Source organism: Hyla sarda, chromosome 6 (assembly GCF_029499605.1).
Source record: "Hyla sarda isolate aHylSar1 chromosome 6, aHylSar1.hap1, whole genome shotgun sequence".
In the NCBI taxonomy this organism is placed as follows: domain Eukaryota; kingdom Metazoa; phylum Chordata; class Amphibia; order Anura; family Hylidae; genus Hyla; species Hyla sarda.
The window spans coordinates 295,564,645-295,591,466 of NC_079194.1; the positions used below are offsets into that span (position 1 = coordinate 295,564,645).

Sequence of the window (26,822 nt, forward strand, 5' to 3'; positions counted from 1 at the left end):
GTAGTGCTCCAAGTTCCTGTGCATTGCTTTATTTTACTGCTTAGCCGACCTAATTTTCTTTCACCCTACTAGGTCTGCCTAGTGTCAGGGAGCGGTGTGAGTGTTTTTTTTTGTTTTTTTTGTTTTTGTGTGTTTGTCCTGTTCTGTTTGTCCCGTCCTGGTGTTCCCCCTGTCAAATTTTTACCGTTTTGTCCTTCCCTTAACCCTCCTACTTCCCGTCTTCATCCTAATTCCCCCTTTTTTTTTTTGTCCATCTCTCCCCTCCTATTCTCTCTTTCCAGGTCTTTACCTCTTGTCCCTTCTCCAAGATGAGACTGGTTTCGTGGAACGTTAAAGGCTTGCGTTCACCCAACAAACGGACCCAAGTTCTTCGCCATCTTAAGAGATTGCGGCCGGACGTTGCCCTGTTGCAGGAGACTCATCTATCCACGGAGGATATGGTTCGTATGCAGAGATTGTGGGTTGGGGAAGTAATTGGGGCCCCAGCAGTAGGTGGTAAGGCTGGGGTGCTTATCCTGATTGGTAGGGGCTTTGGAGGAGTGGTGGTTGCCAAGGTGACGGACAACAATGGGCGTTGGGCGTGGGTTCACGTGAGACACGATGGCCATGATTATAGCATTTATAACTGTTATGCTCCTAATGGTGATAACAAGGCCTACTTCCACGATGTCGGGACTCGTGTTCTTTGTGATCCCATATCCAACAAAATAGTGGGGGGTGATATGAACGCTGTAGCCTCCCTGGCTGAGGACCGCAGAGGGGGAACTGCTGACCGTTCTCAGGTTCGACAAAGTGACAAGACCTTCTCCCTCTTCCTAGACTCGTCTGGATTGCGGGACCCCTGGAGATTGACACATCCTGACAGCAGGGATTTTACTCATTATTCACACAGTCACTCCTCTTGGTCTCGGATAGATTATCTCCTTACTTCCCCCGAGCTCCTTTCCAGGGTAGATAGCACAGAGTTACATGACATGGTCATTTCTGACCATTCCCCCATCTCTCTCTCCCTGACGGATGCGTATCCGAAAGGGAGCGATTTTCAGTGGAGGTTCCCGGCGTATATGACTAAAGATGACAACTTTGTCGATTCTCTGCGCAGCTGGTGGATGGAATTCTCGTGGGACAATTCTGCTCATGTAAATGATGCTCCCTTATATTGGGAGTCTGCCAAATCCGTGCTTAGAGGTCGATTGATCGCGTTCATGTCCACTGTAAAAAAGAAGTCCCTCCACCACTTCCAAGAATCGAGCAAGGTGCTCCAAACAGCTTACACTAACTATGTCACCTGTCCCACGGCCTCGGCTCTGCAGGCGTGGAAGGAGGCTAAGGCCACTTTTGACCTTTGGTCAGAACGCAAATGCCTGGCATCTTTTTCGAAATTTAAGGCCGAACTTTTCCGGTTCGGGAACAAGTCGGGACGCCTCCTTGCACGCCTGGCAAAGGGCAGACGCCCCCCTCAGCGTTTCCCTTCCTTACGAGATGCCCAGGGTGGGGCCCATTCTGACCCGAAAGTGATTAACACCATATTTCGGGATTTCTATAAGACACTTTATTCTAGTCACACGGCCGACATGTCTTTGGGTGGGGCGTTTCTGGAGTCACTTCGTTTACCGTCTTTGACTGATGATCAACGTATGATCTTGAGTGCAGACTTTTCAGAGGCTGAGGTGACGCACGCTATTAAGAACTTGCACAGTGGAAAAGCCCCGGGACCCGATGGGTTCACGGGAGAGTTTTTTAAGGTGCTGAAGGATAACGTGGTGACTCCATTGACGCGTTACTTTAATCATCTATTACACACGGGTTCCCTGCCCCTACATACCAATGTGGCCACCATTAAATTATTGCTGAAACCGAACAAAGATCCTCTTCAACCGCACTCCTACCGGCCTATCTCGCTCATAAACCAGGATCTCAAGTTGGCGTCCAAAATGCTAGCGGATCGCCTTAGTGCATTCCTCCCTTTGCTTATTGGGCCCTCGCAAGTTGGTTTTGTGCGAGGTAGGTCAGCCGTCTCTAACTTACGTAAGGTGCTGACGGTTCTAGATAGGGTTCATCACCATCCTCAGCCAGGGGAATCGCCCTTGTTACTAGCTCTCGACGCCGAAAAGGCCTTCGATAATGTCCGATGGGACTGGCTGGGGATGGTGCTGGACAAGATGGGAATTACGGGCTCCTTCCGCACTTTCTTAGGGGGGTTATATTCCTCCCCACAGGCCCGAGTACACACATCGGGCTTTCTCTCTCAGACTTTTCCGCTCCACAAAGGAATGAGACAGGGCTGCCCCCTTTCCCCTCTCCTTTTCAATTTGGCTCTTGAACCCTTGGCGAGATACCTGGAGGATTCCGCTCTGTTTAGTGGGGTCCGGATCCAGCGAACGGAGGTCAAGTTGACTCTCTTTGCGGACGACGTTTTGATTTTCCTGGCAAACCCGAGTGATCATTATGGCCCCCTGATGTCCACTCTAGAACATTTTGGCCAATTCTCTGGCTATAAAATTAACCCCTTGAAAAGTGAAGCTCTACCCCTGGGCCCACCTAAACCGGCCTCCTATTGGACGGCTATGGGTATACCACCTGTCATCATTAAAAACCATATAACGTACTTAGGGATCAACATAGGGAAACTCCCTTCCTCCTTATACACCCTTAATTACCCTCCCCTTTTCAAGACAATCACAGACGAACTTCACCGTTGGTCCCACCTTCCCCTCTCCTTTCTGGGTCGCTGCCATTTAGTAAAAATGATAAGTTTCCCCCGCATGTTGTACCACCTTCAGACTTTACCATTGCTGCTTAAACACACACATATAAATGATCTCAACAGGGCTTTTACTCGTTTTGTGTGGGCCGGTCGGCGACCGAGAATAGCGTTAGAAAAGTTGATGCTACGTTCTCCTGATGGCGGGGTTGGTTTTCCCAACGTTCGCGGTTACAACTTGGCCTGCTTGTTCAGGCATGTATTGGACTGGATCCACGAATCTAGTTATCATTCTAATTACCCTTTAGAGGCAGACCTGGTCTTCCCATGGAAGCTTTCGGCTTGCCTACACACACGCATCCCTCGCCTCCCGACCCACATAAAACGTTCCCTAGTGGTGAGGGACACCATTGTGACCTGGAAGGCGGTTCGTAAGGCATTTAATTTGCCTTTTCTGCTGTCTGGGTGCCTGGACCTGTGGGGACATCCTGAGTTTCCGCAGGGGGTGGAAAGTAGTTTATTCTCGGCTTGGCGACAGAAAGGGCTCAGAGTAGCTAGGCAGCTCATGCATGTGGAGGAAAAGCGATGGTTACGCCCCCAGGAAATCTTGTCTGATTTCTCCTTACCCTCGACTCATTTCCTTCAGGTCTCCCAACTTCTCTCTTTTTGCCAATCTCGCCTTCGCAACCCTGCTTCTGAAGTGTGCCCCTCATCCTTTGAGGATTTGGTGGGCTCTCAAGCCCGTAAGTTGTCTCTCTCACACTTATATATGAGCCTCAATACTTATTTCTTAAAAATTTCTCGAACTGCAGTGTTTCACAAATGGGAGTCCATTGTGCCAGATGAGGACCTACGCCAAAAAATATTGGAGGGTTGGAACAAAGTCAGAGCTAATGTCATAAGTGAGCGTTGGAGGGAGACTTATTTTAAATTGATGCATCATGGCTACCTGGGCTTCAATCTCCCGGCCACCCCCTCGTGCCCAGACAGGATTGTGTCTTGTCCTAAGTGCTCTAGCCCTGGTACTGATTTTTATCATGGGATATGGAGCTGCTCCTTCTCACGGACCTTTTGGACAGATGTAGTGCACTACATTGCTCGTTACTGGAAAATTAGGGTCCCTATGACCCCTCAAGCTCTCCTTTTCCAATCTGTCGGCCCGGAGATAGCTGAGGCGGCTGGAATGCGTACTGTGCCGCGTTTTGTTCATGTGATCCTACTGGTGGCTAAACGAGTTATTCTCAGGGAGTGGATCCACTCGCGAATGCCGGCATTGTCAGACGTGCTGGCGGAGTTAACAGCCTTTCTGGAGTTTGACAGATTGGATACGGAGAGACATAGGGAACGGAATGCTAAGAAACTTTTTGCCAAATGGCGCACATTTATGGTAGCTCATTTGGATAGATCGCAAATTGAGGCATTTGTCATGCCTTTCCGCCATACGGAATGGTATTGTAGGGCCTCACTCAGTGGTACTCTGGGACCGCTTCGCCTTCCAGATGGAGTGGGCTAAGGAATCCGGGTTGTCAGGCGAGCTTAGGGTGGCTATCTGCTTTTATACCTTCCCCTCACCTGGTCTCATTGACATTTCTTTTCTTCTTCTCTTCTTCTCTTTCTTTCCCCTCACTTTCCTTTATGTCATGCCCTTCCTTGATGTTTCCCGTTTTATGTGCCTTGGTCCTCTGTTACAGTTTAATGTTGTTGTCTGTCCAGGAATGCTTGTGAATGTTTCGGTGTGAGCGGTCGGAAGGAACATTTTGGCCTGGTAGGCTGAATACTAATGCTTGCTTTTCTGTATATTACATATTTGTTGTGGCATTCAGGGTACTGCGCTACCCGCTTATGCCTGTTCGTATACCGTTACTTTTTCGCATTACTTGGTTCTCTTTATTTATATAATGTGAAAACTCAATAAACAAAGTTTAAAAAAAAATAAAAAATAGATCAGCCAGGAGAGTCCTAAGATCAGCTGGAGGAAGGGGGATGGGAAGTGTCCTAAAAAAATAGAGAAGTTGGGGGAGAATCACCATCTTGACTGAATGTAAACGGCCCAACCACGATATATGGGGTAGATTCCACCATGCTAGATCGGCTCAAATAGCTTTATAAAGTGGGGGAAAATTAAGCCGATATAGTGAGGAGATATGAGTAGGAAGAGAAATGCCAAGATAAGGAAGGTAAGACGAGGAAGGTTTAAGAGCAAAGTTGAGACTGATCAGATCCCGTACCGATCGATGAGTGTTGCAGAACAGTATCTCTGACTTATTCTTATTCACCACCAGGCCCGAGATGGCAGAAAATTTGTCTAGAACTGAGAATAAATTGGGGAGGGAAAGAAGGGGTCTAGTCAGGGTGAGTAATAAGTCGTCTGCGAAAAGATTAACTTTATAAGTCGAATTACTTATGATCACGCCCAAAACATTCGGATCGTTACGTAGGATACTCACCAGGGGCTCCATAGCTAAGGCAAATAGTGCTGGAGAAAGAGGACACCTCTGACGAGTACCCCGTTCAATAGTGGTAGGGGAAGAGGTAGGCAGTTTCAAGTAAGCCTGCGGGGCAAGAATATAAGCATTGTAGGGCCGCTACAAAAGAGCCAGAGAAGCCCACAGCTTTGAGAACTCCAAACAGGTATGACCACGATACAGAGTCAAAGGCCTTCTCTATATCAAGACCTAACAAGGTCAGAGGGGTAGACGTAGTGGAGGCCCAATGGATAACATCTAAGACTTTGCGAATATTATCAGGGGCCTGGCATCTCAATATGAACCCTACTTGGTCCCTATGAATTATATCGGGAAGAAGGGAATTCAATCTGCGGGCTAGAATGGACGTAAAAAATTTCATATCGAGGTTAATGAGGGGTGAAATGGGGCGGTAGTTGGATGGGAGGAGAGTGTTGTAACATTTTAAAGTAAAGTCAAATAGTAAAGTCAAATAACATTTGGTCTAAACTGTTTAGTCTACGTCTGCGCTGACAGTACTAGCAAATCTAAGCCAATATTTTGAATGCCATTGAGTGATAGTGTAGCAGATCTGTTATGTAATATGTGGTCTTTAACCCCTTAAGGACCCTTGACGTATGCGTACGTCATGACAACCTGGTACTTAAGGACCCATGACGTACGCGTACGTCATGGACAATTCCGGCCCCTGCCCCGCGCCGGGCGGGGATCGGAAGCGGATGCGTGCCCATGTCGGCGATCGTCACAAATCGCAAGGGAAACCGCCCCTGCGATCTGCGGCGATACTAGGCTGATCGGGTCTCTGGGACCCGACCGCCCGGTAATTTTGCATGATCCCGGTTGCCACAGACAGCCAGGACCATGCTGAAGGCTAGGAGCGAGGTGGCAAGCCTGCCACCTCCTCCTATCCCCTGCGATCCGTCGGTTAGCTAACCGACCAATCGCAGGGTGGGGGGGGGGGGCGGTTACTTCCTCCCGCCCTACCCGGCCCCTGGAAGTCCGGAGAGGACGGTAGGAAGACCGGAGGACGCGGTGAGGGACAGGGGAGTGCTGGGGCCCGGCCCCGGTACTTACCTCGTCCCTGAAGACCCGGATCCCGGCGATGAAGACGGCGGCGACAGGTGAGTTCCTCTTCAGCCGCGGTCGGGCCCTTTTCAGCAATGCACGTCGCCGTGAAGCGACATGCATTGCTGTAATGGGACCCTGTATACTACAACTCCCAGCATGCCCAGACAGCTCTTGGCATCCGGGCATGCTGGTAGTTGCAGTTTTGCAACATCTGGAGGTCCACAGTTTGGAGACCACTGTGCCCTTCCAGATGTTGCAAAACTACACATCCTCAGCATGCCCTAACTGTCCAGGCATGCTGGAAGTTGTAGTTCTGTAACATCTGGCCCTCCAGATGTTGCAGAACTACAACTCCTAGCATGCCTGGACAGTTTTGGCATACTGGGAGTTGTAGTTTTGCAACATCTGGAAGGGCACAGATTGGGAACCACTGTATTAGTGGTCTGCAAACTGTAGTCCTCCAGATGTTGCAAAACTACAACTCCAAGCATGCTGGGAGTTGTAGTTCGACAACATCTGGCTCTAAAGATGTTGCCGAACTACTACTTCCAGCATGCCTGAGAATGTTTGGGAGTAGTGGTTTTGCAACAACTGGAGGCACACTGGTTGGGAAACATTGTCTGTTTCCTAACTCAGTGTTTCCCAACCCGTGTGCCTCCAGCTGTTGCAAAACTAAAACTACCAGCATGCACTGATAGACTGTGCATGCTGGGAGTTGTGGTTTTGCAACAGCTGGAGCCCCCCCCCCCCCCCCCCCCTGTGAATGTACAGGGTACATTCACATGGGCAGGGAGCTTACAGTGAGTATCACACTGCAAGTTTGCAATGCAGCAAATTTTGCGCGGCAGCTCAAACTCACAGCGGGAAACTCACTGTAACCCCCCGCCCGTGTGACTGTACCCTAAAAACACTACACTACACTACACTAACACAAAGTAAAATAAAAAGTAAAAAACACTACATATACACATACCCCTACAAAGCCCCCCTCCCCAATAAAAATGAAAAACGTCTGGTACGCCACTGTTTCTAAAATGGAGCCTCTAGCTGTTGCAAAACCAAAACAACAACTCCCAGTATTGCCGGACAGCCGTTGACTGTCCAAGCATGCTGGGAGTTTTGCAACAGCTGGAGGCACCCTGTTTGGGAATCACTGGCATAGAATACCCCTATGTCCACCCCTATGCAAATCCCTAATTCAGGCCTCAAATGCGCATGGCGCTCTTACTTTGGAGCCCTGTCGTATTTCAAGGCAACAGTATAGGGTCACATATTGGGTATCGCCGTACTTGGGAGAAATTGCCTAACAAATTTTTTTTTTTTTTTTCTCCTTTAACCCATTATGAAAAGGTGAAGTTGGGGTCTACACCAGCATGTTAGTGTAAAAAAATAAATTTTTTACACTAACGTGCTGGTGTTGCCCTATACTTTTCATTTTGACAAGAGGTAAAAGGGAAAAAAGCCCCCCAAAATTTGTAATGCACTTTCTCCGACTACGGAGATACCCCATATGTGGGCGCAAAGTGCTCTGGGGGCGCACAACAAGGCCCAGAAGGGAGAGTGCGCCATGTACATTTGAGGTGATTTGCACAGGGGTGGCTGATTGTTACATCGGTTTTGACAAACGCAAAAAAAAAAAAAAACACATGTGACCCCATTTCGGAAAATACACCCCTCACGGAATGTAATGAGGGGTGCAGTAAGAATTTACCCCCCACTAGTGTCTGACGGATCTTTGGAACAGTGGGCTGTGCAAATTAAAAATTTCGTATAGCCCACTGTTCCAAAGATCTGACAGACACCAGTAGGGGGTAAATGCTCACTGTACCCCTTGTTACGTTCCTCAAGGGGTCTAGTTTCCAAAATGGTATGCCATGTTGGGGTTATTTTGCTGTCCTTGCACTATAGGGGCTTCCTAAATGCGACATGCCCCCCGAGCAAAATTTGCTCTCAAAAAGCCAAATATGACTCCTTCTTTTCTGAGCATTGTAGTTCGCCTGTAGTGCACTTCAGGTCAACTTATGGGGTACCTCCATACTCAGAAGAGATGGGGTTACAAATTTTGGGAGGTATTTTCTGCTATTAACCCTTGCAAAAATGTGAAATTTGGGGGGGAAACACACATTTTAGTGATTTTTTTTTTTTTTTTTACGTATGCAAAAGTCGTGAAACCCCTGTATTAAGGCTCACTTTATTCCTTGTTACGTTCCTCAAGGGGTCTAGTTTCCAAAATGGTATGCCATGTGGGTATTTTTTGCTGTCCTGGCACCATAGGGTCTTCCTAAATGTGACATGCCCCCGAGCAAAATTTGCTCTCAAAAAGCCAAATATGACTCCTTCTTTTCTGAGCATTGTAGTTCGCCCGTAGTGCACTTCAGGCAAACTTATGGGGTACCTCCATACTCAGAAGAGATGGGGTTACAAATTTTGAGGGGTATTTTCTGCTATTAAGCCTTGCAAAAATGTGAAATTTTGGGGGAAACACAATTTTTTTTTACATATGCAAAAGTCGTGAAACACCTGTGGGGTATTAAGGCTCACTTTATTCCTTGTTACGTTCCTCAAGGGGTCTAGTTTCCAAAATGATATGCCATGTGTTTTTTTTTTTTTTTTTTTTGCTGTTCTGGCACCATAGGGGCTTCCTAAATGCAACATGCCCCCCAAAAACCATTTCAGAAAATGTACTCTCCAAAATCCCCTTGTCGCTCCTTCGCTTCTGAGCCCCCTACTGCACCCGCCGAACACTTTACATAGACATATGAGGTATGTGCTCACTCGAGAGAAATTGGGCTACAAATATAAGTATACATTTTCTCCTTTTACTCCTTGTAAAAATAAAAAAATTGGGTCTACAAGAACATGCGAGTGTAAAAAATGAAGATTGTGAATTTTCTCCTTCACTTTGCTGCTATTCCTGTGAAACACCTAAAGGGTTAAAAGACTTACTGAATGTCATTTTGAATACTTTGGGGGGTGCAGTTTTTATAATGGGGTCATTTGTGGGGTATTTCTAAGATGAAGACCCTTCAAATCCACTTCAAACCTGAACTGGTCCCTGAAAAATTGTGAGTTTGGAAATTTTGTGAAAAATTGGAAAATTGCTGCTGACCGTTGAAGCCCTCTGGTGTCTTCCAAAAGTAAAAACACGTCAATTTTATGATGCAAACATAAAGTGGACATATTGTATATGTGAATAACAAAATTATTTGGAATATCCATTTTCCTTACAAGCAGAGAGCTTCAAAGTTAGAAAAATGCTAAATTTTCTAATTTTTCATCAAATTTGGGGATTTTTCACCAAGAAAGGATGCAGGTATCGACAAAATTTTACCACTATGTTAAAGTAGAATATGTCACGAAAAAACACTCTCGGAATCAGAATGATAAGTAAAAGCATTCCAGAGTTATTAATGTTTAAAGTGACGGTGGTCAGATGTGCAAAAAATGGCCGTGTCCTAAGGTGTAAAATGGCTAGGTCCTTAAGGGGTTAAATAGGGCTGCTTATTCTAAATAAGCTTTATCCTGTTAAAACGTGCTCTATATTAGGCTACATTCACAATGCATATGGTGATTGGCATAAAGAATAATTTAAATAACGGCTACTGCCATATCCCTGCCAGACCTGCTGTTACGCCGAGCGCTCCGGGTCCCCGCTCCTCCCCGGAGCGCTCGCTTCACTCTCCCCGCTGCAGCGCTCCGGTCACATCCTCTGACCCGGGGCGCTGCGATTCCGCTGCCAGCCGGGATGCGATTCGCGATGCGGGTAGCGCCCGCTCGCGATGCGCACCCCGGCTCCCGTACCTGACTCGCTCTCCGTCTGTCCTGTCCCGGCGCGCGCGGCCCCGCTCCCTAGGGCGCGCGCGCGCCGGGTCTCTGCGATTTAAAGGGCCACTGCGCCGCTGATTGGCGCAGTGGTTCCAATTAGTGTGTTCACCTGTGCACTTCCCTATATCACCTCACTTCCCCTGCACTCCCTTGCCGGATCTTGTTGCCATAGTGCCAGTGAAAGCGTTCCTTGTGTGTTCCTAGCCTGTGTTCCAGACCTTCTGCCGTTGCCCCTGACTACGATCCTTGCTGCCTGCCCCGACCTTCTGCTACGTCCGACCTTGCTTCTGCCTACTCCCTTGTACCGCGCCTATCTTCAGCAGCCAGAGAGGTGAGCCGTTGCTAGTGGATACGACCTGGTCACTACCGCCGCAGCAAGACCATCCCGCTTTGCGGCGGGCTCTGGTGAAAACCAGTAGTGGCTTAGAACCGGTCCACTAGCACGGTCCACGCCAATCCCTCTCTGGCACAGAGGATCCACTACCTGCCAGCCGGCATCGTGACAGTAGATCCGGCCATGGATCCCGCTGAAGTTCCTCTGCCAGTTGTCGCTGACCTCACCACGGTGGTGGCCCAACAGTCACAACAGATAGCGCAACAAGGCCAACAGCTGTCTCAACTGACCGTTATGCTACAACAGTTACTACCACAGCTTCAGCAGTCATCTCCTCCGCCAGCTCCTGCACCTCCTCCGCAGCGAGTGGCCGCTCCTGGGCTACGCCTATCCTTGCCGGATAAATTTGATGGGGACTCTAAGTTTTGCCGTGGCTTTCTTTCCCAATGTTCCCTGCATCTGGAGATGATGTCGGACCTGTTTCCCACTGAAAGGTCTAAGGTGGCTTTCGTAGTCAGCCTTCTGTCCGGAAAAGCCCTGTCATGGGCCACACCGCTCTGGGACCGCAATGACCCCGTCACTGCCTCTGTACACTCCTTCTTCTCGGAAATCCGAAGTGTCTTTGAGGAACCTGCCCGAGCCTCTTCTGCTGAGACTGCCCTGTTGAACCTGGTCCAGGGTAATTCTTCCGTTGGCGAGTATGCCGTACAATTCCGTACTCTTGCTTCAGAATTGTCCTGGAATAATGAGGCCCTCTGCGCGACCTTCAAAAAAGGCCTATCCAGCAACATTAAAGATGTTCTGGCCGCACGAGAAATTCCTGCTAATCTACATGAACTTATTCACCTAGCCACTCGCATTGACATGCGTTTTTCCGAAAGGCGTCAGGAACTCCGCCAAGATATGGACTCTGTTCGCACGAGGCGTTTCTTCTCCTCGGCTCCTCTCTCCTCTGGTCCCCTGCAATCTGTTCCTGTGCCTCCCGCCGTGGAGGCTATGCAGGTCGACCGGTCTCGCCTGACACCTCAAGAGAGGACACGACGCCGTATGGAGAACCTCTGCCTGTACTGTGCTAGTACCGAACACTTCCTGAGGGATTGTCCTATCCGTCCTCCCCGCCTGGAAAGACGTACGCTGACTCCGCACAAAGATGAGACAGTCCTTGATGTCTACTCTGCTTCTCCACGTCTTACTGTGCCTGTGCGGATGTCTGCCTCTGCCTTCTCCTTCTCTACTGTGGCCTTCTTGGACTCTGGATCTGCAGGAAATTTTATTTTGGCCTCTCTCGTCAACAGGTTCAACATCCCGGTGACCAGTCTCGCCAGACCCCTCTACATCAATTGTGTAAATAATGAAAGATTGGACTGTACCATACGTTTCCGCACGGAGCCCCTTCTTATGAGCATCGGATCTCATCACGAGAGGATTGAACTTTTGGTCCTCCCCAATTGCACCTCGGAAATTCTCCTTGGACTTCCCTGGCTTCAACTTCATTCCCCAACCCTGGATTGGTCCACTGGGGAGATCAAGAGTTGGGGGTCCTCTTGTTCCAAGAACTGTCTAAAACCGGTTCCCAGTAACCCTTGCCGTAACTCTGTGGTTCCTCCAGTAACCGGTCTTCCTAAGGCCTATATGGACTTCGCGGATGTTTTCTGCAAAAAACAAGCTGAGACTCTACCTCCTCACAGGCCTTATGATTGTCCTATCGACCTCCTCCCGGGCACTACTCCACCCCGGGGCAGAATTTATCCTCTCTCTGCCCCAGAGACTCTTGCCATGTCTGAATACGTCCAGGAGAATCTAAAAAAGGGCTTTATCCGTAAATCCTCCTCTCCTGCCGGAGCCGGATTTTTCTTTGTGTCCAAAAAAGATGGCTCCCTACGTCCTTGCATTGACTACCGCGGTCTTAATAAAATCACGGTTAAGAACCGCTACCCCTTACCCCTCATCTCTGAACTCTTTGATCGCCTCCAAGGTGCCCACATCTTTACTAAATTGGACTTAAGAGGCGCCTATAACCTCATCCGCATCAGAGAGGGGGATGAGTGGAAAACGGCATTTAACACCAGAGATGGACACTTTGAGTATCTGGTCATGCCCTTTGGCCTGTGCAACGCCCCTGCCGTCTTCCAAGACTTTGTCAATGAAATTTTTCGTGATCTGTTATACTCCTGTGTTGTTGTATATCTGGACGATATCCTAATTTTTTCTGCCAATCTAGAAGAACACCGCCAGCATGTCCGTATGGTTCTTCAGAGACTTCGTGACAATCAACTCTATGCCAAAATTGAGAAATGTCTGTTTGAATGCCAATCTCTTCCTTTTCTAGGATATTTGGTCTCTGGCCAGGGACTACAGATGGATCCAGACAAACTCTCTGCCGTCTTAGATTGGCCACGCCCCTCCGGACTCCGTGCTATCCAACGCTTTTTGGGGTTCGCCAATTATTACAGGCAATTTATTCCACATTTTTCTACCATTGTGGCTCCTATCGTGGCTTTAACCAAAAAAAATGCTGATCCCAAGTCCTGGCCTCCTCAAGCAGAAGACGCCTTTAAACGACTCAAGTCTGCCTTTTCTTCGGCTCCCGTCCTCTCCAGACCTGACCCTTCCAAACCCTTCCTATTGGAGGTTGATGCCTCCTCAGTGGGAGCTGGAGCTGTTCTTCTACAAAAAAATTCTTCCGGGCATGCTGTCACTTGTGGTTTTTTCTCTAGGACCTTCTCTCCAGCGGAGAGGAACTACTCCATCGGGGATCGAGAGCTTCTAGCCATTAAATTAGCACTTGAGGAATGGAGGCATCTGCTGGAGGGATCAAGTTTTCCTGTTATTATCTACACCGACCACAAGAACCTCTCCTACCTCCAGTCTGCCCAACGGCTGAATCCTCGCCAGGCCCGGTGGTCTCTGTTCTTTGCCCGATTTAATTTTGAGATTCACTTTCGTCCTGCCGATAAGAACATTAGGGCCGATGCTCTCTCTCGTTCCTCGGATGCCTCAGAAGTTGAACTCTCTCCGCAACACATCATTCCACCTGACTGCCTGATCTCCACTTCTCCTGCCTCCATCAGGCAGACTCCTCCAGGAAAGACCTTTGTTTCTCCACGCCAACGCCTCGGAATCCTCAAATGGGGTCACTCCTCCCATCTCGCAGGTCATGCGGGCATCAAGAAATCTGTGCAACTCATCTCCCGCTTCTATTGGTGGCCGACTCTGGAGACGGATGTTGTGGACTTTGTGCGAGCCTGCACTATCTGTGCCCGGGATAAGACTCCTCGCCAGAAGCCCGCTGGTTTTCTTCATCCTCTGCCTGTCCCCGAACAGCCTTGGTCTCTGATTGGTATGGATTTTATTACTGATTTACCCCCTTCCCGTGGCAACACTGTTATTTGGGTGGTCGTTGATCGATTCTCCAAAATGGCACATTTCATCCCTCTTCCTGGTCTTCCTTCTGCGCCTCAGTTGGCTTAACAATTGTTTGTACACATTTTTCGTCTTCACGGGTTGCCTACGCAGATTGTCTCGGATAGAGGCGTCCAATTCGTGTCTAAATTCTGGAGGGCTCTCTGTAAACAACTCAAGATTAAATTAAATTTTTCTTCTGCATATCATCCCCAGTCCAATGGACAAGTAGAAAGAATTAACCAGATCTTGGGTGATTATTTGCGACATTTTGTTTCCTCCCGCCAGGATGACTGGGCAGATCTCCTCCCATGGGCCGAATTCTCGTATAACTTTAGGGTCTCTGAATCTTCCTCCAAATCCCCATTTTTCGTGGTGTACGGCCGTCACCCTCTTCCCCCCCTCCCTACTCCCTTGCCCTCTGGTCTGCCCGCTGTGGATGAAATTTCTCGTGACCTTTCCATCATATGGAGAGAGACCCAAAATTCTCTCTTACAGGCTTCATCTCGCATGAAGAAGTTCGCGGATAAGAAAAGAAGAGCTCCTCCCGTTTTTTCCCCTGGAGACAAGGTATGGCTCTCCGCTAAATATGTCCGCTTCCGTGTCCCTAGCTACAAGTTGGGACCACGCTATCTTGGTCCTTTCAAAATTTTGTGTCAAATTAATCCTGTCTCTTATAAACTTCTTCTTCCTCCTTCTCTTCGTATTCCTAATGCCTTTCACGTCTCTCTTCTCAAACCACTCATCCTCAACCGTTTTTCTCCCAAATCTGTTCCTCCCACTCCTGTTTCCGGCTCCTCGGACATCTTCTCTGTCAAAGAAATCTTAGCTTCCAAAAAGGTCAGAGGGAAAACTTTTTTTTTAGTGGACTGGGAGGGTTGTGGTCCTGAAGAGAGATCCTGGGAACCTGAGGACAACATCCTAGACAAAAGTCTGCTCCTCAGGTTCTCAGGCTCTAAGAAGAGGGGGAGACCCAAGGGGGGGGGTACTGTTACGCCGAGCGCTCCGGGTCCCCGCTCCTCCCCGGAGCGCTCGCTTCACTCTCCCCGCTGCAGCGCTCCGGTCACATCCTCTGACCCGGGGCGCTGCGATTCCGCTGCCAGCCGGGATGCGATTCGCGATGCGGGTAGCGCCCGCTCGCGATGCGCACCCCGGCTCCCGTACCTGACTCGCTCTCCGTCTGTCCTGTCCCGGCGCGCGCGGCCCCGCTCCCTAGGGCGCGCGCGCGCCGGGTCTCTGCGATTTAAAGGGCCACTGCGCCGCTGATTGGCGCAGTGGTTCCAATTAGTGTGTTCACCTGTGCACTTCCCTATATCACCTCACTTCCCCTGCACTCCCTTGCCGGATCTTGTTGCCATAGTGCCAGTGAAAGCGTTCCTTGTGTGTTCCTAGCCTGTGTTCCAGACCTTCTGCCGTTGCCCCTGACTACGATCCTTGCTGCCTGCCCCGACCTTCTGCTACGTCCGACCTTGCTTCTGCCTACTCCCTTGTACCGCGCCTATCTTCAGCAGCCAGAGAGGTGAGCCGTTGCTAGTTCAGCAACAAAACTTACATGGTTCAACAATAAGCCGACTGGAGTCACTAGCTGACGCAGTCAGCTCATTCAAATGAATGGGATGCGGCACAGGTCCGCAGCCGTATGGCATAATCGTGGTGTGAATGCACCCTTAGTTGTTTTGGAAAGTTCCTCTATACAGTGTGATTTACTGAATATCAGAAAAGTAAATTTTTATGGAAACATATTAACAAGATGCAAGCAAAAAAATATGTATTATACAGTTGTAAGTTATTGTAGCTTACCTTTGTGTTTTCTTTCAGGACCGATTGTTGGAGCTGTACTCGGAAGTATTCTAGGAGTTCTTGTAATCCTTTTAATAGGCTTTTTAATTTGGAGGAAGAGGAGGTAAACATCGTTTGACACTGTGGCTATATATATATATATATATGTCTGCAGTGTGGATTCCCTCTAAAGAATAAGCAAGCTCATTCTTTTGGAGGTGGACTTTCAGCAGCGGCATATCTGTAGTGTGCACTGTGCAGCAAAATCCCATCATCAGCAATGGGATTTTGCTACACCAGAATTTCTTAGTGGAATTCCGCTTAGAAATTCCACTCGGAAATTCCGTAGTGTGAACCTATCCATAGTGTGTCGAAGTATTTGAATGCATTCATGTATAAATAGTGTCTAGAAGTTTTATCTGCAATTGGTTTTAATGCAAGTGTACACTATGGGGGAAATTTATCAAAACTTGTGGAAAGGCAAAGTTGCCTTACAGTGAAACCTCAACTTACAATGGCCTCAACATACAATAGTTTCAACATACATTGATCTTTTCTGGTCTTTTCTGGACCATTGTAACTTGAAACCAGATTCACGATCCAATGCTACAGACAGTCCAGATCTGCAAAACGTGTCAATGGTCGGAAGAACTGACCAATCAGAATGGGCATTCACTGGTAAAACACCTGTTTTACTGAAGCGTGTGCACTGAATTCCTGTCTGGTAGCGCCTCCTAGAGTACAGGGAGATGTTACATGTTATGCACTACTCTTTACCTGTGCCACAGTTAGCGGTTTCTTTGGACACCAGGTGAGGGAGCGGCTCCATTTTACTTTTTTAGGACATTGGGGGAGATTTATCAAAACCTGTCTAGAGGAAAAGTTGCTGAGTTTCCCATAACAACCAATCAGATCGCTTCTTTCGTTTCTGGAAAGGCCTGTGAAAAATGAAAGAATGTGATTTGATTGGTTGCTATGGGCAACTCAGCAACTTTTCCTCTAGACAAGTTTTGATAAATATAACCCCATTGTGTGTACTGTACAGGACCCTAAAGAAGCTCCTGTCCTCTACATAGACAGTGATTTACAGCTCCCAGCAGCTCTTACTTTTATATGGAAGGACTTGCTTTATCTGTATTAGTTATCTACTTATTTTTCTTTAATCCTCACTTTTTCCCTATTTTTGAATGACATTTTGGGGCTTCAGAACCAATTACCAGGTTTCCATAGAGTTCTGGTCTTATCTTACAATGGTCGTCCTGGAACCAATTAATATTGTAACTTAAGGGATCACTGTACTTATCCTATTTCCTGTAGATAAGGGATAACATTATAATCTTGTGATAACCTTTTTAAGACCAGCAGATGGCAGCATTGAATTTCCTTACCTTGCTGGTAGAGCTATCTGACTGATGAGATCTTCAGGGATTTCTTTTTCTGATGTGCACACATGGTTTTATAGGGTGGGTGGCCCTACTCTATTTTACCATTCAAATTAAATCTGCCAAAACAGTAAAGGCTGACACCATGTCTATTTAGGTGTTTGGGCCCCCTTGCTATCCTACTTTTGGCTTGACAATTGTGTAGAGCATGCTTGCACAATGCATTCTGACATCTGCCCAGGTTTACCTAGTGCTGACAAGGGCCCTGTGCGCATCGAATGTAACACCCCACAGCCCCGCAGTGGCTCCAGGGGGAATGGCTCTGACTTATCTACAGCTGAGCTCAGTTGCCTAGACACATTTCACAGCAATGTTTTCTCTTTTCCCTATATTGTCCGCTGAGATCCTAGGTGATGAATAATTTCTGGGCTCTGTATGTACATAGATGTTTTTATTTATTACAGAAAAGGAGGGAAGAAAGCTGAAGGAACATCTACATCAATGAAGTAAGTTCTTTCTTATATGTTGTATATATATTGTAATGTCTAAGACAATATAATATTTTTTAGTATGATATTTTGTTAAAATATTTTCTTAGAACAAATATTTTTTTTTCAAATAAAGGCAATATATAATGTCAATGTTCCCCCCCCCCAATGCATAATAATACTTTATTGAACACTTATCAAGACCACGTAGAAGTTCTCTGACACCACATAGCCTTTTTCTCACTCACAATCAGTATTAAAATTTATTTTGGCATAGATAGAACTTCTCTTTGAAATGACAGGTGGTGCTTCACATTTGCACTAAAGCAGACCATTCAGTATAAAAAACGGAGAAGAAATAAGAACGGAGCACTCACCACAGAGCCATCTTCAACAAAGTAGTTTCCACTCACAGCATGTTTATTTATAGCGAGCCATGACAAGGGAGGTTAATGCAGGGGAGCAAGATGACAAGGAGGCGAGGGGGGGAGGGTTCACAAGAGTTTCAATTGTTTAATGCCTATTGGTCCTTTCTCAGACCCGTGATGTAATTGAATGTCCTGTTAAGTTTAAATAGGCTGCACAACAGGTATTACTATAGTAACCATTAAAGGAAATCTGTCACCAGTGTCACCTGCACTAACCTGTTGGTACTGACAGTGCAGATGACACTGATGACAACGGAACTCACCTTGTCCCGTTCCGTGGCGGGGATCTTCGGTAATCTCCTCTGTTAGCTCCGCTCCGGGCACCCTGCTTGGGGCACAGGCGGAGCTTACTGACATCACAGCTGCTGTTCTCTCACAGCAGGACCCAGCAGGGAACAGCAGCGGTGATGTCACTAAGCTCCGCCCATGCCCCAAACCGCTGCTGCTCTCTGTGCTCGCTGTGAGAGAACAGCAGCGATTATGTCTGTAAGCTCCGCCCATGCCCCAAGCAGGGTGCCCGGAGTGGAGCTAACGGAGGAGATTACCGAAAATCCGAGCCACGGAACGGGAAAGGTGAGTACCGTTGTCATCAGTGTCACCTGCACTATCTGTCGGTACCGACAGGTTAGTGCAGGTGACACTGGTGACAGATTTCCTTAAACATCATATAAAGTGTTAACTAACTAAACAAAGGGAAAAAAGTGCAACTTAAAAACAAAACCATATTGCTAGTGACTACTGGAGGAACACGTTCATTTCCGTTTTCTCAATTATCCAAGTAGGCATATTTTAGACATTGTTGGATAAGGCACACTTTAGACATTGTTGGATAAGGCACACTTTATACATTGTTTAATGGTTAAGCAGCCCATTTATACTTACCAAGACGTAATCACGGGTCTGAGAAAGTTCTAGAAGGGGGGAAACAAAAGTAACCCTCGTGAATGCTCCCCCTCACCTTCTCATCAACTTGCTTCCCTTCCTTATCTTGTCTCGCTATACATGCTGTGAATTAAAGCCACTATGTTGAAGAGTGCTCTGTGGAGAGTACTCCGTATTTATTTTTTCTACGTTTTATATACTCAAATAATTTTAGTTCCTTGCATATTTACCATCATTTTTCAAATATACAATTAGTTAGTAGTAGAATTTAGAAGTATAATATAAATTCTTCATATTACTGTCATTTAAATAATAATATTCTACTATCTCCTTTTTTCCTCATAAAGTCAAAAAAGGTAAGTTAACCTATATATTTATTTATTTATTTTGTTGTTTGTTATGTTATTTGTCAGTTTTTTTAAATCAATCTTTTATTCTCCTCAGAGTTTTTCAGGCCATGACTACTGATAATTTTGTTAGTCATTTTATGAAGCAGAAAGCCGACAGTAATCTGGGATTTAGTGAAGAATACATGGTAAGTTTTTTTGTTTTACGCTGGGCCACCTGTAGGATGACTGTAACTGCAAGAAAGACTACTTAAAAAAACACTTGAGGAAATATGCCAAGTGCAGCGTTCCATATCTCCCTCTTACCTCAAAATCCTCCCACGTCTGCTGCGCTGGTTTATTGGGAGCACAAATCTCAATAAATCTAGAAGATCTAAGGCTGCCCATGCTGGCGTGCAACTACAATTTCTGCCAATTTGCGATCGTAAATTGTATTGAATTTGGTGCAGACCAGGAGTTTGTGCAAAACTTTGCAACCTGTTGTCACTCTGTGCCTGACACAATAATTAAAGAAAAAAAGTTAAAGGGGTACTCCGGCGCTAAGACATCTTATCCCCTATCCAAAGGGTAGGGGATAAGATGCCTGATCGCGGGGGGTCCCGCCGCTGGGGGACCCCCGTGATCTTTCACACAGCACTCTGTTACCATCAGTCACGCTCCACCCCCTAAATGCAAGCCTATGGGAGGGGGGCGTGACAGCTGTCACACCGCCTCCCATAGGCTTGCATTGAGGGGGCGGAGCGTGACTTCACACTGGGGTGGAGCCATGCCGTCACATCGCCACGGTAAGTAGCCTTACCCACTGAACCTGGAGTCACCCCTGACTCCCTGAGGAAGCGTGATTAGCGAAACAACGTTGGGGTGACTCCAGGTTCAGTGGGTAAGGCTACTGGTATTGGTGACTGTGATGGCATTTTGATGATAGTCTTTTTTCTGCTTGTGCAGTGGAGAGGGGTTCAGTGGAACACAGTGTGTGGGTGATTCTCCCCTCCTTTTGTGTTTTTCACTCTGTCCCTCTGAAAGGTGGCAGGCATCTTGGATGTACTGTTAACCCCCTCTCGCCAACGGTCAGCGCTTGGGGTTGTACCTCATGGGTCCGGGTCCCCCTACCTCCCTGTTCGCCTCGCTATGAGCTTGGCTTGTTGCAAGTGACAATGCTGACTGAAGACTACATTCTGAAGACTTCTTTAGGTAAGTTCTTCAGCACAGGTGAGTATTTTTCTCTCCCTAGGTCTTGCAACAGCTGGAGACCCCTGTTTTGGACCTATTCTTAGTGAAGCTGGGGCTGGCCGTGGGATATTTTTATTCTTCCCTGCAGGGGGATTGTTTTGTATTATATGGGGGAGCAGTGGATCTAAGGGGCAGTGTGTTCACAGTAAGGGGCACTTTGGGCAGTCTGTGTGACATTTACGCGCCGCAGACTTCTTTCTGCGGGCGTGTGCGCCTTTTTACTTTCACTTTCGGCAGCCGCGGCTGCGACGGCACTTCGCCCGCTCCGTCCCCTGGGCGCATAGGAGCTCACTACAGGCGGCGTGTGCGCTCGGGGTTCGGAGCGGGCGCCATTACTAAGTCCCTCTGTATTCTTCGGCGGCCCGGCGGACGTTAGCTCCGCCCACCAGGCCGCATAAGCGCTCCAGCAGCGCGAACTGAGCCACCAATCAGCGCTGTGCGCGCGTTTGGGGCCATGCAGGGGCCAATCACAGTGCCCTTGCCTCTGACCCGGCCTCTTCCTTCTATTGGCCAGCGTCTCTTTCTCTCTCCTCACAGCCACGGTGCGGAGTTCTCCTCACAGCAGCTGCCTAGGGACACAGACTTGGGTGAGACTGTTCATTTTTTTGCTATGTCCGTGCCCAGAACTGTCCCTCCCTCAAAGCAGATATCGGGAATATTAGAAACTCATTATGCTTGTAAAAACTGCTCTGCAAAAATGCCAGGTTCCGCTGAACCCACTTGTTCTGCCTGCTCCACTGCTCCCCCAGACCCCCCTGCTATTTCTAACCCAGGTGCTCCTTCAGACCCGGTGGGTTTGGCCGCCCCTCCGGCCTGGGTTTCCTCCCTCTCCCAGTCTATATCCAACTTGGCACAGGTCTCCCGTTCTGTGGTGACTGCCTTGGAGAGGTCTACCCTTCATCGGCCCTCTAGGAAGTCCCATTCCCCTTCTCCCTATGCTTCACATAAGCGTACTAGGGGTGTCTCCTCTGACTCATCCCCTGAGTTTTCTGGTAGACACGGGCGTTCCTCTCGCAGGTCTCGCCCGACCGCTTTTTCAGGCCACACGCGTCACTCTTCCAGAGGACGTTCCCGTGGTCACCGCTCATGCTCCCCTGAGCCACGTACCCGGTCAGAGTCTCCCTCTTCTAGGGCTGCCTCCACTCGTTCGCACTCTCCTGGAGAACTGGCGGACGAGGTTTCCGATTCGGCATCCGATTCAGAGGACCATTCGGACTCAGTGGACATGGTGAACTCATTGGTTACGGCCATAAGAGACACCTTTAACTTAGAGGACCCAGGAACTTCGGACGTACCTCCAGACTTATCCTTTCATCATGCCCGACCGGCACCCAAAATGTTCATTTCTCACGCTAAATTTGATGCCATTCTAGAATCTGCCTGGAAGCACCCTGAGAAGAAGTTTCAGGGACTGAAGAAAGTTCAAGCGCGATATCCTTTCGCCAAGGACCTCGTCTCTAAGTTGACTTCCTCTCCGTCGGTGGATCCTCCGGTTTCCCGCCTCTCTAAAGCTACTACTTTGCCGCTGGCGGATGCAGCTGCCTTCAAGGATCCAGCAGACAAAAAGGTTGAGTCTTTAGCGAAGTATGCCTTTGAAGCAGCGGGTTCCTCCCTGCTTCCTGCCTTCGCCTCCACCTGGGTGTCTAAGGCCCTTTCGGTTTGGTATTCCCAACTCCGTCAGGGCATTCTTTCGGGATCTCCCCCGGAAGAACTGTCTACTCTGGCCCTCCAATGTTCCAAAGCTGGAGACTTTCTGTGTTCTGCTTCCTTGCACTCAGCTCGCTGCGCTGCCTTTGCCACCAGTAATCTAGTGGCCCTCCGTTGTTCCATTTGGCTTAAAGCATGAAACGCGGATGCTGCATCTAAGAAGTCTCTCACCGAGATTCCTTTTACCGGTTCCCGACTTTTCGGCAAGCGCCTAGATGAGATTACCTCTGAGGCGACAGGTGGCAAGAGCTCTTTATTACCTCAAAACAAGTCTAGCACTTCTTTCCGCAGAAAGTCTTCTTCCTTTCGGACTTCTGGTCCCTCTAAAGGGTCCAGCCAGGCGCCTTCACGTGACAAGAAGGTCCTCTTTTTCAAGGCGCGTCCCTCTTGGAAGTCGGACACCAACCGTTCCTGCCGTTTGGCGGCCAAACCAGGCAACCGCAAACCTACTTCTGCATGAAGGGACGCCCCCACCCGCAGTTTTTTCTCGAGTGGGAGGTCGCCTCTTGCTCTTTCGAGATGTTTGGACCACGCATATTCCGGACTCCTGGGTCAGGGACGTGGTGTCCAACAGATACCGGATAGTCCCGTGCTCCCTGATCTCCCTCGCTTGCAAGGGAATTTCGGGGGGCTCTTCAGTCCCTTCTTATCCAACGTTCAGGGTGTCATTGTCCCGGTTCCTTCAAGGGAAAGCTTTCGGGGTTTCTATTCCAATCTTTTCGTGGTTCCCAAGAAAAACGTTTCTGTGCGGCCAATCCTGGATCTCAAACATCTCAACCAACATCTTCTTATCCGCCATTTATGAATGGAATCTCTCCGTTTGGTGGTGGCGTCTATGGATCAAGGGGAGTTTCTTTCCTCGGTGGACATCAAGGATGCCTACCTCCATGTTCCAATTTTTCCCGGACACCAGCGGTACCTCCGCTTTGCTGTTCTGGAAGGTCATTATCAATTTGTGGCTCTCCCCTTCGGTCTGGCCACAGCGCCACGGGTCTTTACCAAGATTCTGGTGCCCGTGATAGCTCTGTTACGGTCAAGAGGGGTATCAGTGATACCCTACTTGGACGACCTCCTCATCAATGCCTCCACCAGAGCCCAGGCTCTGGAGAATGTGAGCCTCACTCTTCAGACCTTATGTCGCTTCGGGTGGATGGTCAACCGAGACAAGTCAGTTCTCTCTCCCACCCAGTCTCTTGTCTTCTTGGGGCTTCAGTTCGACTCAGCCTCTGCTCGGATTCGCCTCCCACCGGACAAACGTCTGTCCCTCTTGTCGGGAGTCCGCTCCCTCCGGATACCATCCCCGGTCACCATCCGTACTTGCATGGAAGTCCTGGGTCGGATGGTGGCAGCCATGGAGGCCGTACCCTTTGCCCAGTTTCATTACCGTCCTCTTCAGCTGGCGATTCTTGCCTGGTTGGACAGGTCTCCTCTCTCTCTCGATCCCAAGATTGCTCTCCCTCATCGGACCCGTCGGTCTCTGCGCTGGTGGCTCTGCTCCCCCCTTCTTCTTCAGGGGCGTTCGTTTCTTCCCCTCCACTGGCAGGTGGTCATGACAGATGCCAGTCTGTCGGGCTGGGGGGGTGTTTTCAGGGATCAGACGGTTCAAGGCCTCTGGCCTCCCCAAGAAGCCCTTCTTTCCATAAACATCCTGGAACTGAGGGCGATATATCTTTGTCTGAAGCATTGGGAGTCCCTGCTTCAGGGCCACCCTGTCCGTGTCCAGTCGGACAACGCCACGGCTGTGGCGTACATCAATCGGCAGGGTGGCACTCGCAGCTCAGCAGCCATGTCCGAGGTGACAAAGATCCTCCTCTGGGCGGAAAACGAAGTTCCGGACATTTCGGCGATTCACATTCCGGGAGTGCTAAACTGGGAAGCGGATGTCCTCAGCTGACCCCAGAGAGTGGTCTCTTCTTCCGGAGGTGTTCGCACAGATCTGCGACCTCTGGGGGACCCCAGACATGGATCTCTTTGCATCTCGACACAATCAGAAAATTCCAACGTTTGTGTCAAAGTTTAGGGACCCCCTGGCTCTAGCCGTGGATGCCCTAGTAATTCCGTGGTCGGGCTTTGTCCTGCCCTATCTGTTCCCTCCCCCTCCTTCGCAGGGTTCTGAGGAAGCTCAAGGCAGAAGGAGTCCCCGCCATTCTGGTGGCTCCAGACTGGCCCTGAAGGGCATGGTACGCCGACGTGGTCTGACTTCTGGACGACGTTCCGTTCCGTCTCCCACTTCGTCCAGACCTACTGTCACAGGTTCCCCTTTGCCTCCCTAATTTACAGTCGCTGCATTTAACGGCGTGGCGGTTGAGACCACGGTTCTAAGGGCCCGCAGCTTTTCTTCCCAGGTAATTCACACCATGCTCAGGGCTCGCAAGCCCTCCTCTGTGAAAATTTATCACCGTACCTGGCAAGCTTACTTTCGTTGGTGTGAAACTCAGAACTTTTCTCCAGTTACCTTTTCCGTTCCCCGTCTCCTCTCCTTTTTGCAGTCGGGGTTGGAACAAGGGCTGGCTCTCAGCTCCCTTAAGGGTCAGGTTTCGGCCCTTTCCATTCTCTTTCAGCGTCCTCTGGCTTCCAATTCGCATTCCGGACCTTCCTTCAGGGCGTGGCACACGCTGTTCCCCCTTACCGGTCCCCTTCTCCCCCTTGGGACTTGAACTTAGTTCTAGGCGCTCTCCAAGATGCACCTTTTGAGCCTCTTAGGGAGGTTCCCCTTCACCTCCTATCCTGGAAGGTGGCTTTTCTTATAGCTATTACTTCCATTAGGAGGGTATCTGAACTTGCAGCACTCTCCTGCCGTTCTCCTTTCCTGATAATTCATCAGGACAAGGTTGTTTTCCGGCCAAATCTCTTTCTCAAAGGATCCATTGGAGGACACAGCTCCCGCCCTTTTCTGGGGTTCCTATACGGTTATCTGTCCGAGGGAGTGTTCAGTTAATTTTTCTTCTGGTTCTCGGACAGTTCATGGTTTTTTTCCTTTGACCTGTCGGTCTCCTCCTATTGCTCTGGGACTAAAACTGAATTGCTCAGTGGCCTGGAGGCGGGTATATCCTGCTGGGAGGAGACGACTTTTTGGTTACCATAGTGTCAAGCCTCCTAGAGACAGCAGCATATGCCCAAGGTCTGTGTCCCCCAATGGATCCTTCGAGAAAGAGATTTTACGGTAAGTATAAAAAATCTCCTTATTAGCAAGTTTCTTTATGCCACCATCTCTAGTGAGCACTATGATCACATTGCTTTGTTCACATATGCTATATTTCATAGCTTGATGGATACAGATGTGCAATATATTGCGCACATGTCATAAATCTTTTTTCTTTTTGCTATACATCCAATATTGATGGTACTGTTCCTGTGAGTCTATTTGTGCAGTCTGACTGCTTTCTGCTAATTTTAAGTGATTTTATGTGTATGTAATATTTAATAAAATCGTTATTCTTTTGTTATAAAGTGGCGTTTGGTGTAATTGTGTTGGTTTAATATTTAATTTATGGGACACCATGGCCTATTAAATCAGTGATTATTTAAGGCTTATTTTCGGTATAATGTGTGCACTTAGCCTAAGGTTGGATTCAAACATAGCATTTTGATCAGTTTTTGGTTAGCATTTTAGCCAAAACACTGAAAAAGGTGGAAATCATGTGTGTGCACCCAGGTAGAAAGCAGCATTTTTTTCTGATACTGTACAACCTTTTTAATGTTTTTTGATCAGTAGTGTGCACTCTCATGTAGCATATGGAGTTTCTAAAACTACAAAATCACACTAAATAATAGAAAGTGTTGTATTGTCTTCTATATATTCATATTTTTAGATCTATTGATAGGATAAGCTTAATTATTGTAGTAGTTTACACTTTTTTTTTCATTTAGAAATTAGCAACTGTTGGCACCAGACAAACTAAATTTGAAGCTGACAAACCAGAGAATAAGGAGAAGAACAGATACACCAATGTGCTGCCATGTAAGTATGTGCAGAGGTGACTATTAAGCAGTACATTGTATTTATTAGATTTTAGAATAAATTTTCACATGGGAGATTTTCTTAAAAAAAATCTGTTTCTCTATCGGCTCCATTGGGGGACACAGACCATGGGTGTATGCTACTGTCTCTAGGAGGTGTGACACTATGGTAATAAAAAAAAGTCGTCTCCTCCCAGCAGGATATACCCGCCTTCAGGCCCTGAGCTAATCAGTTTTAGCTTAGTGTCTTGCAGGAGGTGGACATGGTCTGGAATTCTCCAGACCAGGTCTTCTGATTTATTGTTTTCCTAGTATAGGGACGTGTTAGTTTTTTTATTCCTTTTTCTTTCATGTTTTCAGGTGGGAACTCAGGGACTCCGGTTCCCTGTTTCCCCATTGCGAGTAAGGGGGCACAGACATTGCGTATATGCGCTGTTCACCCCCCCTCGCCAACGGTCAGCGCCTGGGTTGGTACCTCATGGGTCCGGGTCCCCCTATTCCCCTGCTCGCCTCGCTTGTGCATAGCAGCTAGGCGTGATGCAGGCGACAAAAAGCTGACTGAAGACTTCACGGAAGACTCCATTAGGTAAGTTCTTCTGACTGAGGTAAGTACATTTCCCTTTTCTCCCTTAGGTGCGGACTTGCAACCTCTGGAGACCCTCAGTTTTTGGCCCACCTTTTCAGGTTTATGGGGCTGGCTTATACTGGGGCTTGACTTTTATTCTGGGGCGAGCAGTGGCATCTTAGGGGGCATGCATTCTGTTTTTACACTGTGTGAATGTGTTTTTACTGCTTCACTGTGTGTATGTGTGTTTGCTGTG

General features: G+C 48.3%; 1 protein-coding gene across 1 annotated transcript in view; it reads left to right on the plus strand.

Moving 5' to 3' along the window:
- LOC130277524 (receptor-type tyrosine-protein phosphatase beta-like) overlaps window positions 1-26,822 on the plus strand; it is a 279,946-nt gene that overhangs the window by 230,990 nt on the left and 22,134 nt on the right. The window contains exons 41-44 of the mRNA XM_056528200.1: window positions 15,617-15,701; window positions 17,424-17,465; window positions 19,202-19,292; window positions 25,912-26,002. Of these exons, the coding sequence (XP_056384175.1) occupies window positions 15,617-15,701; window positions 17,424-17,465; window positions 19,202-19,292; window positions 25,912-26,002 (309 nt within the window). The remainder of the gene's footprint in view (window positions 1-15,616; window positions 15,702-17,423; window positions 17,466-19,201; window positions 19,293-25,911; window positions 26,003-26,822) is intronic.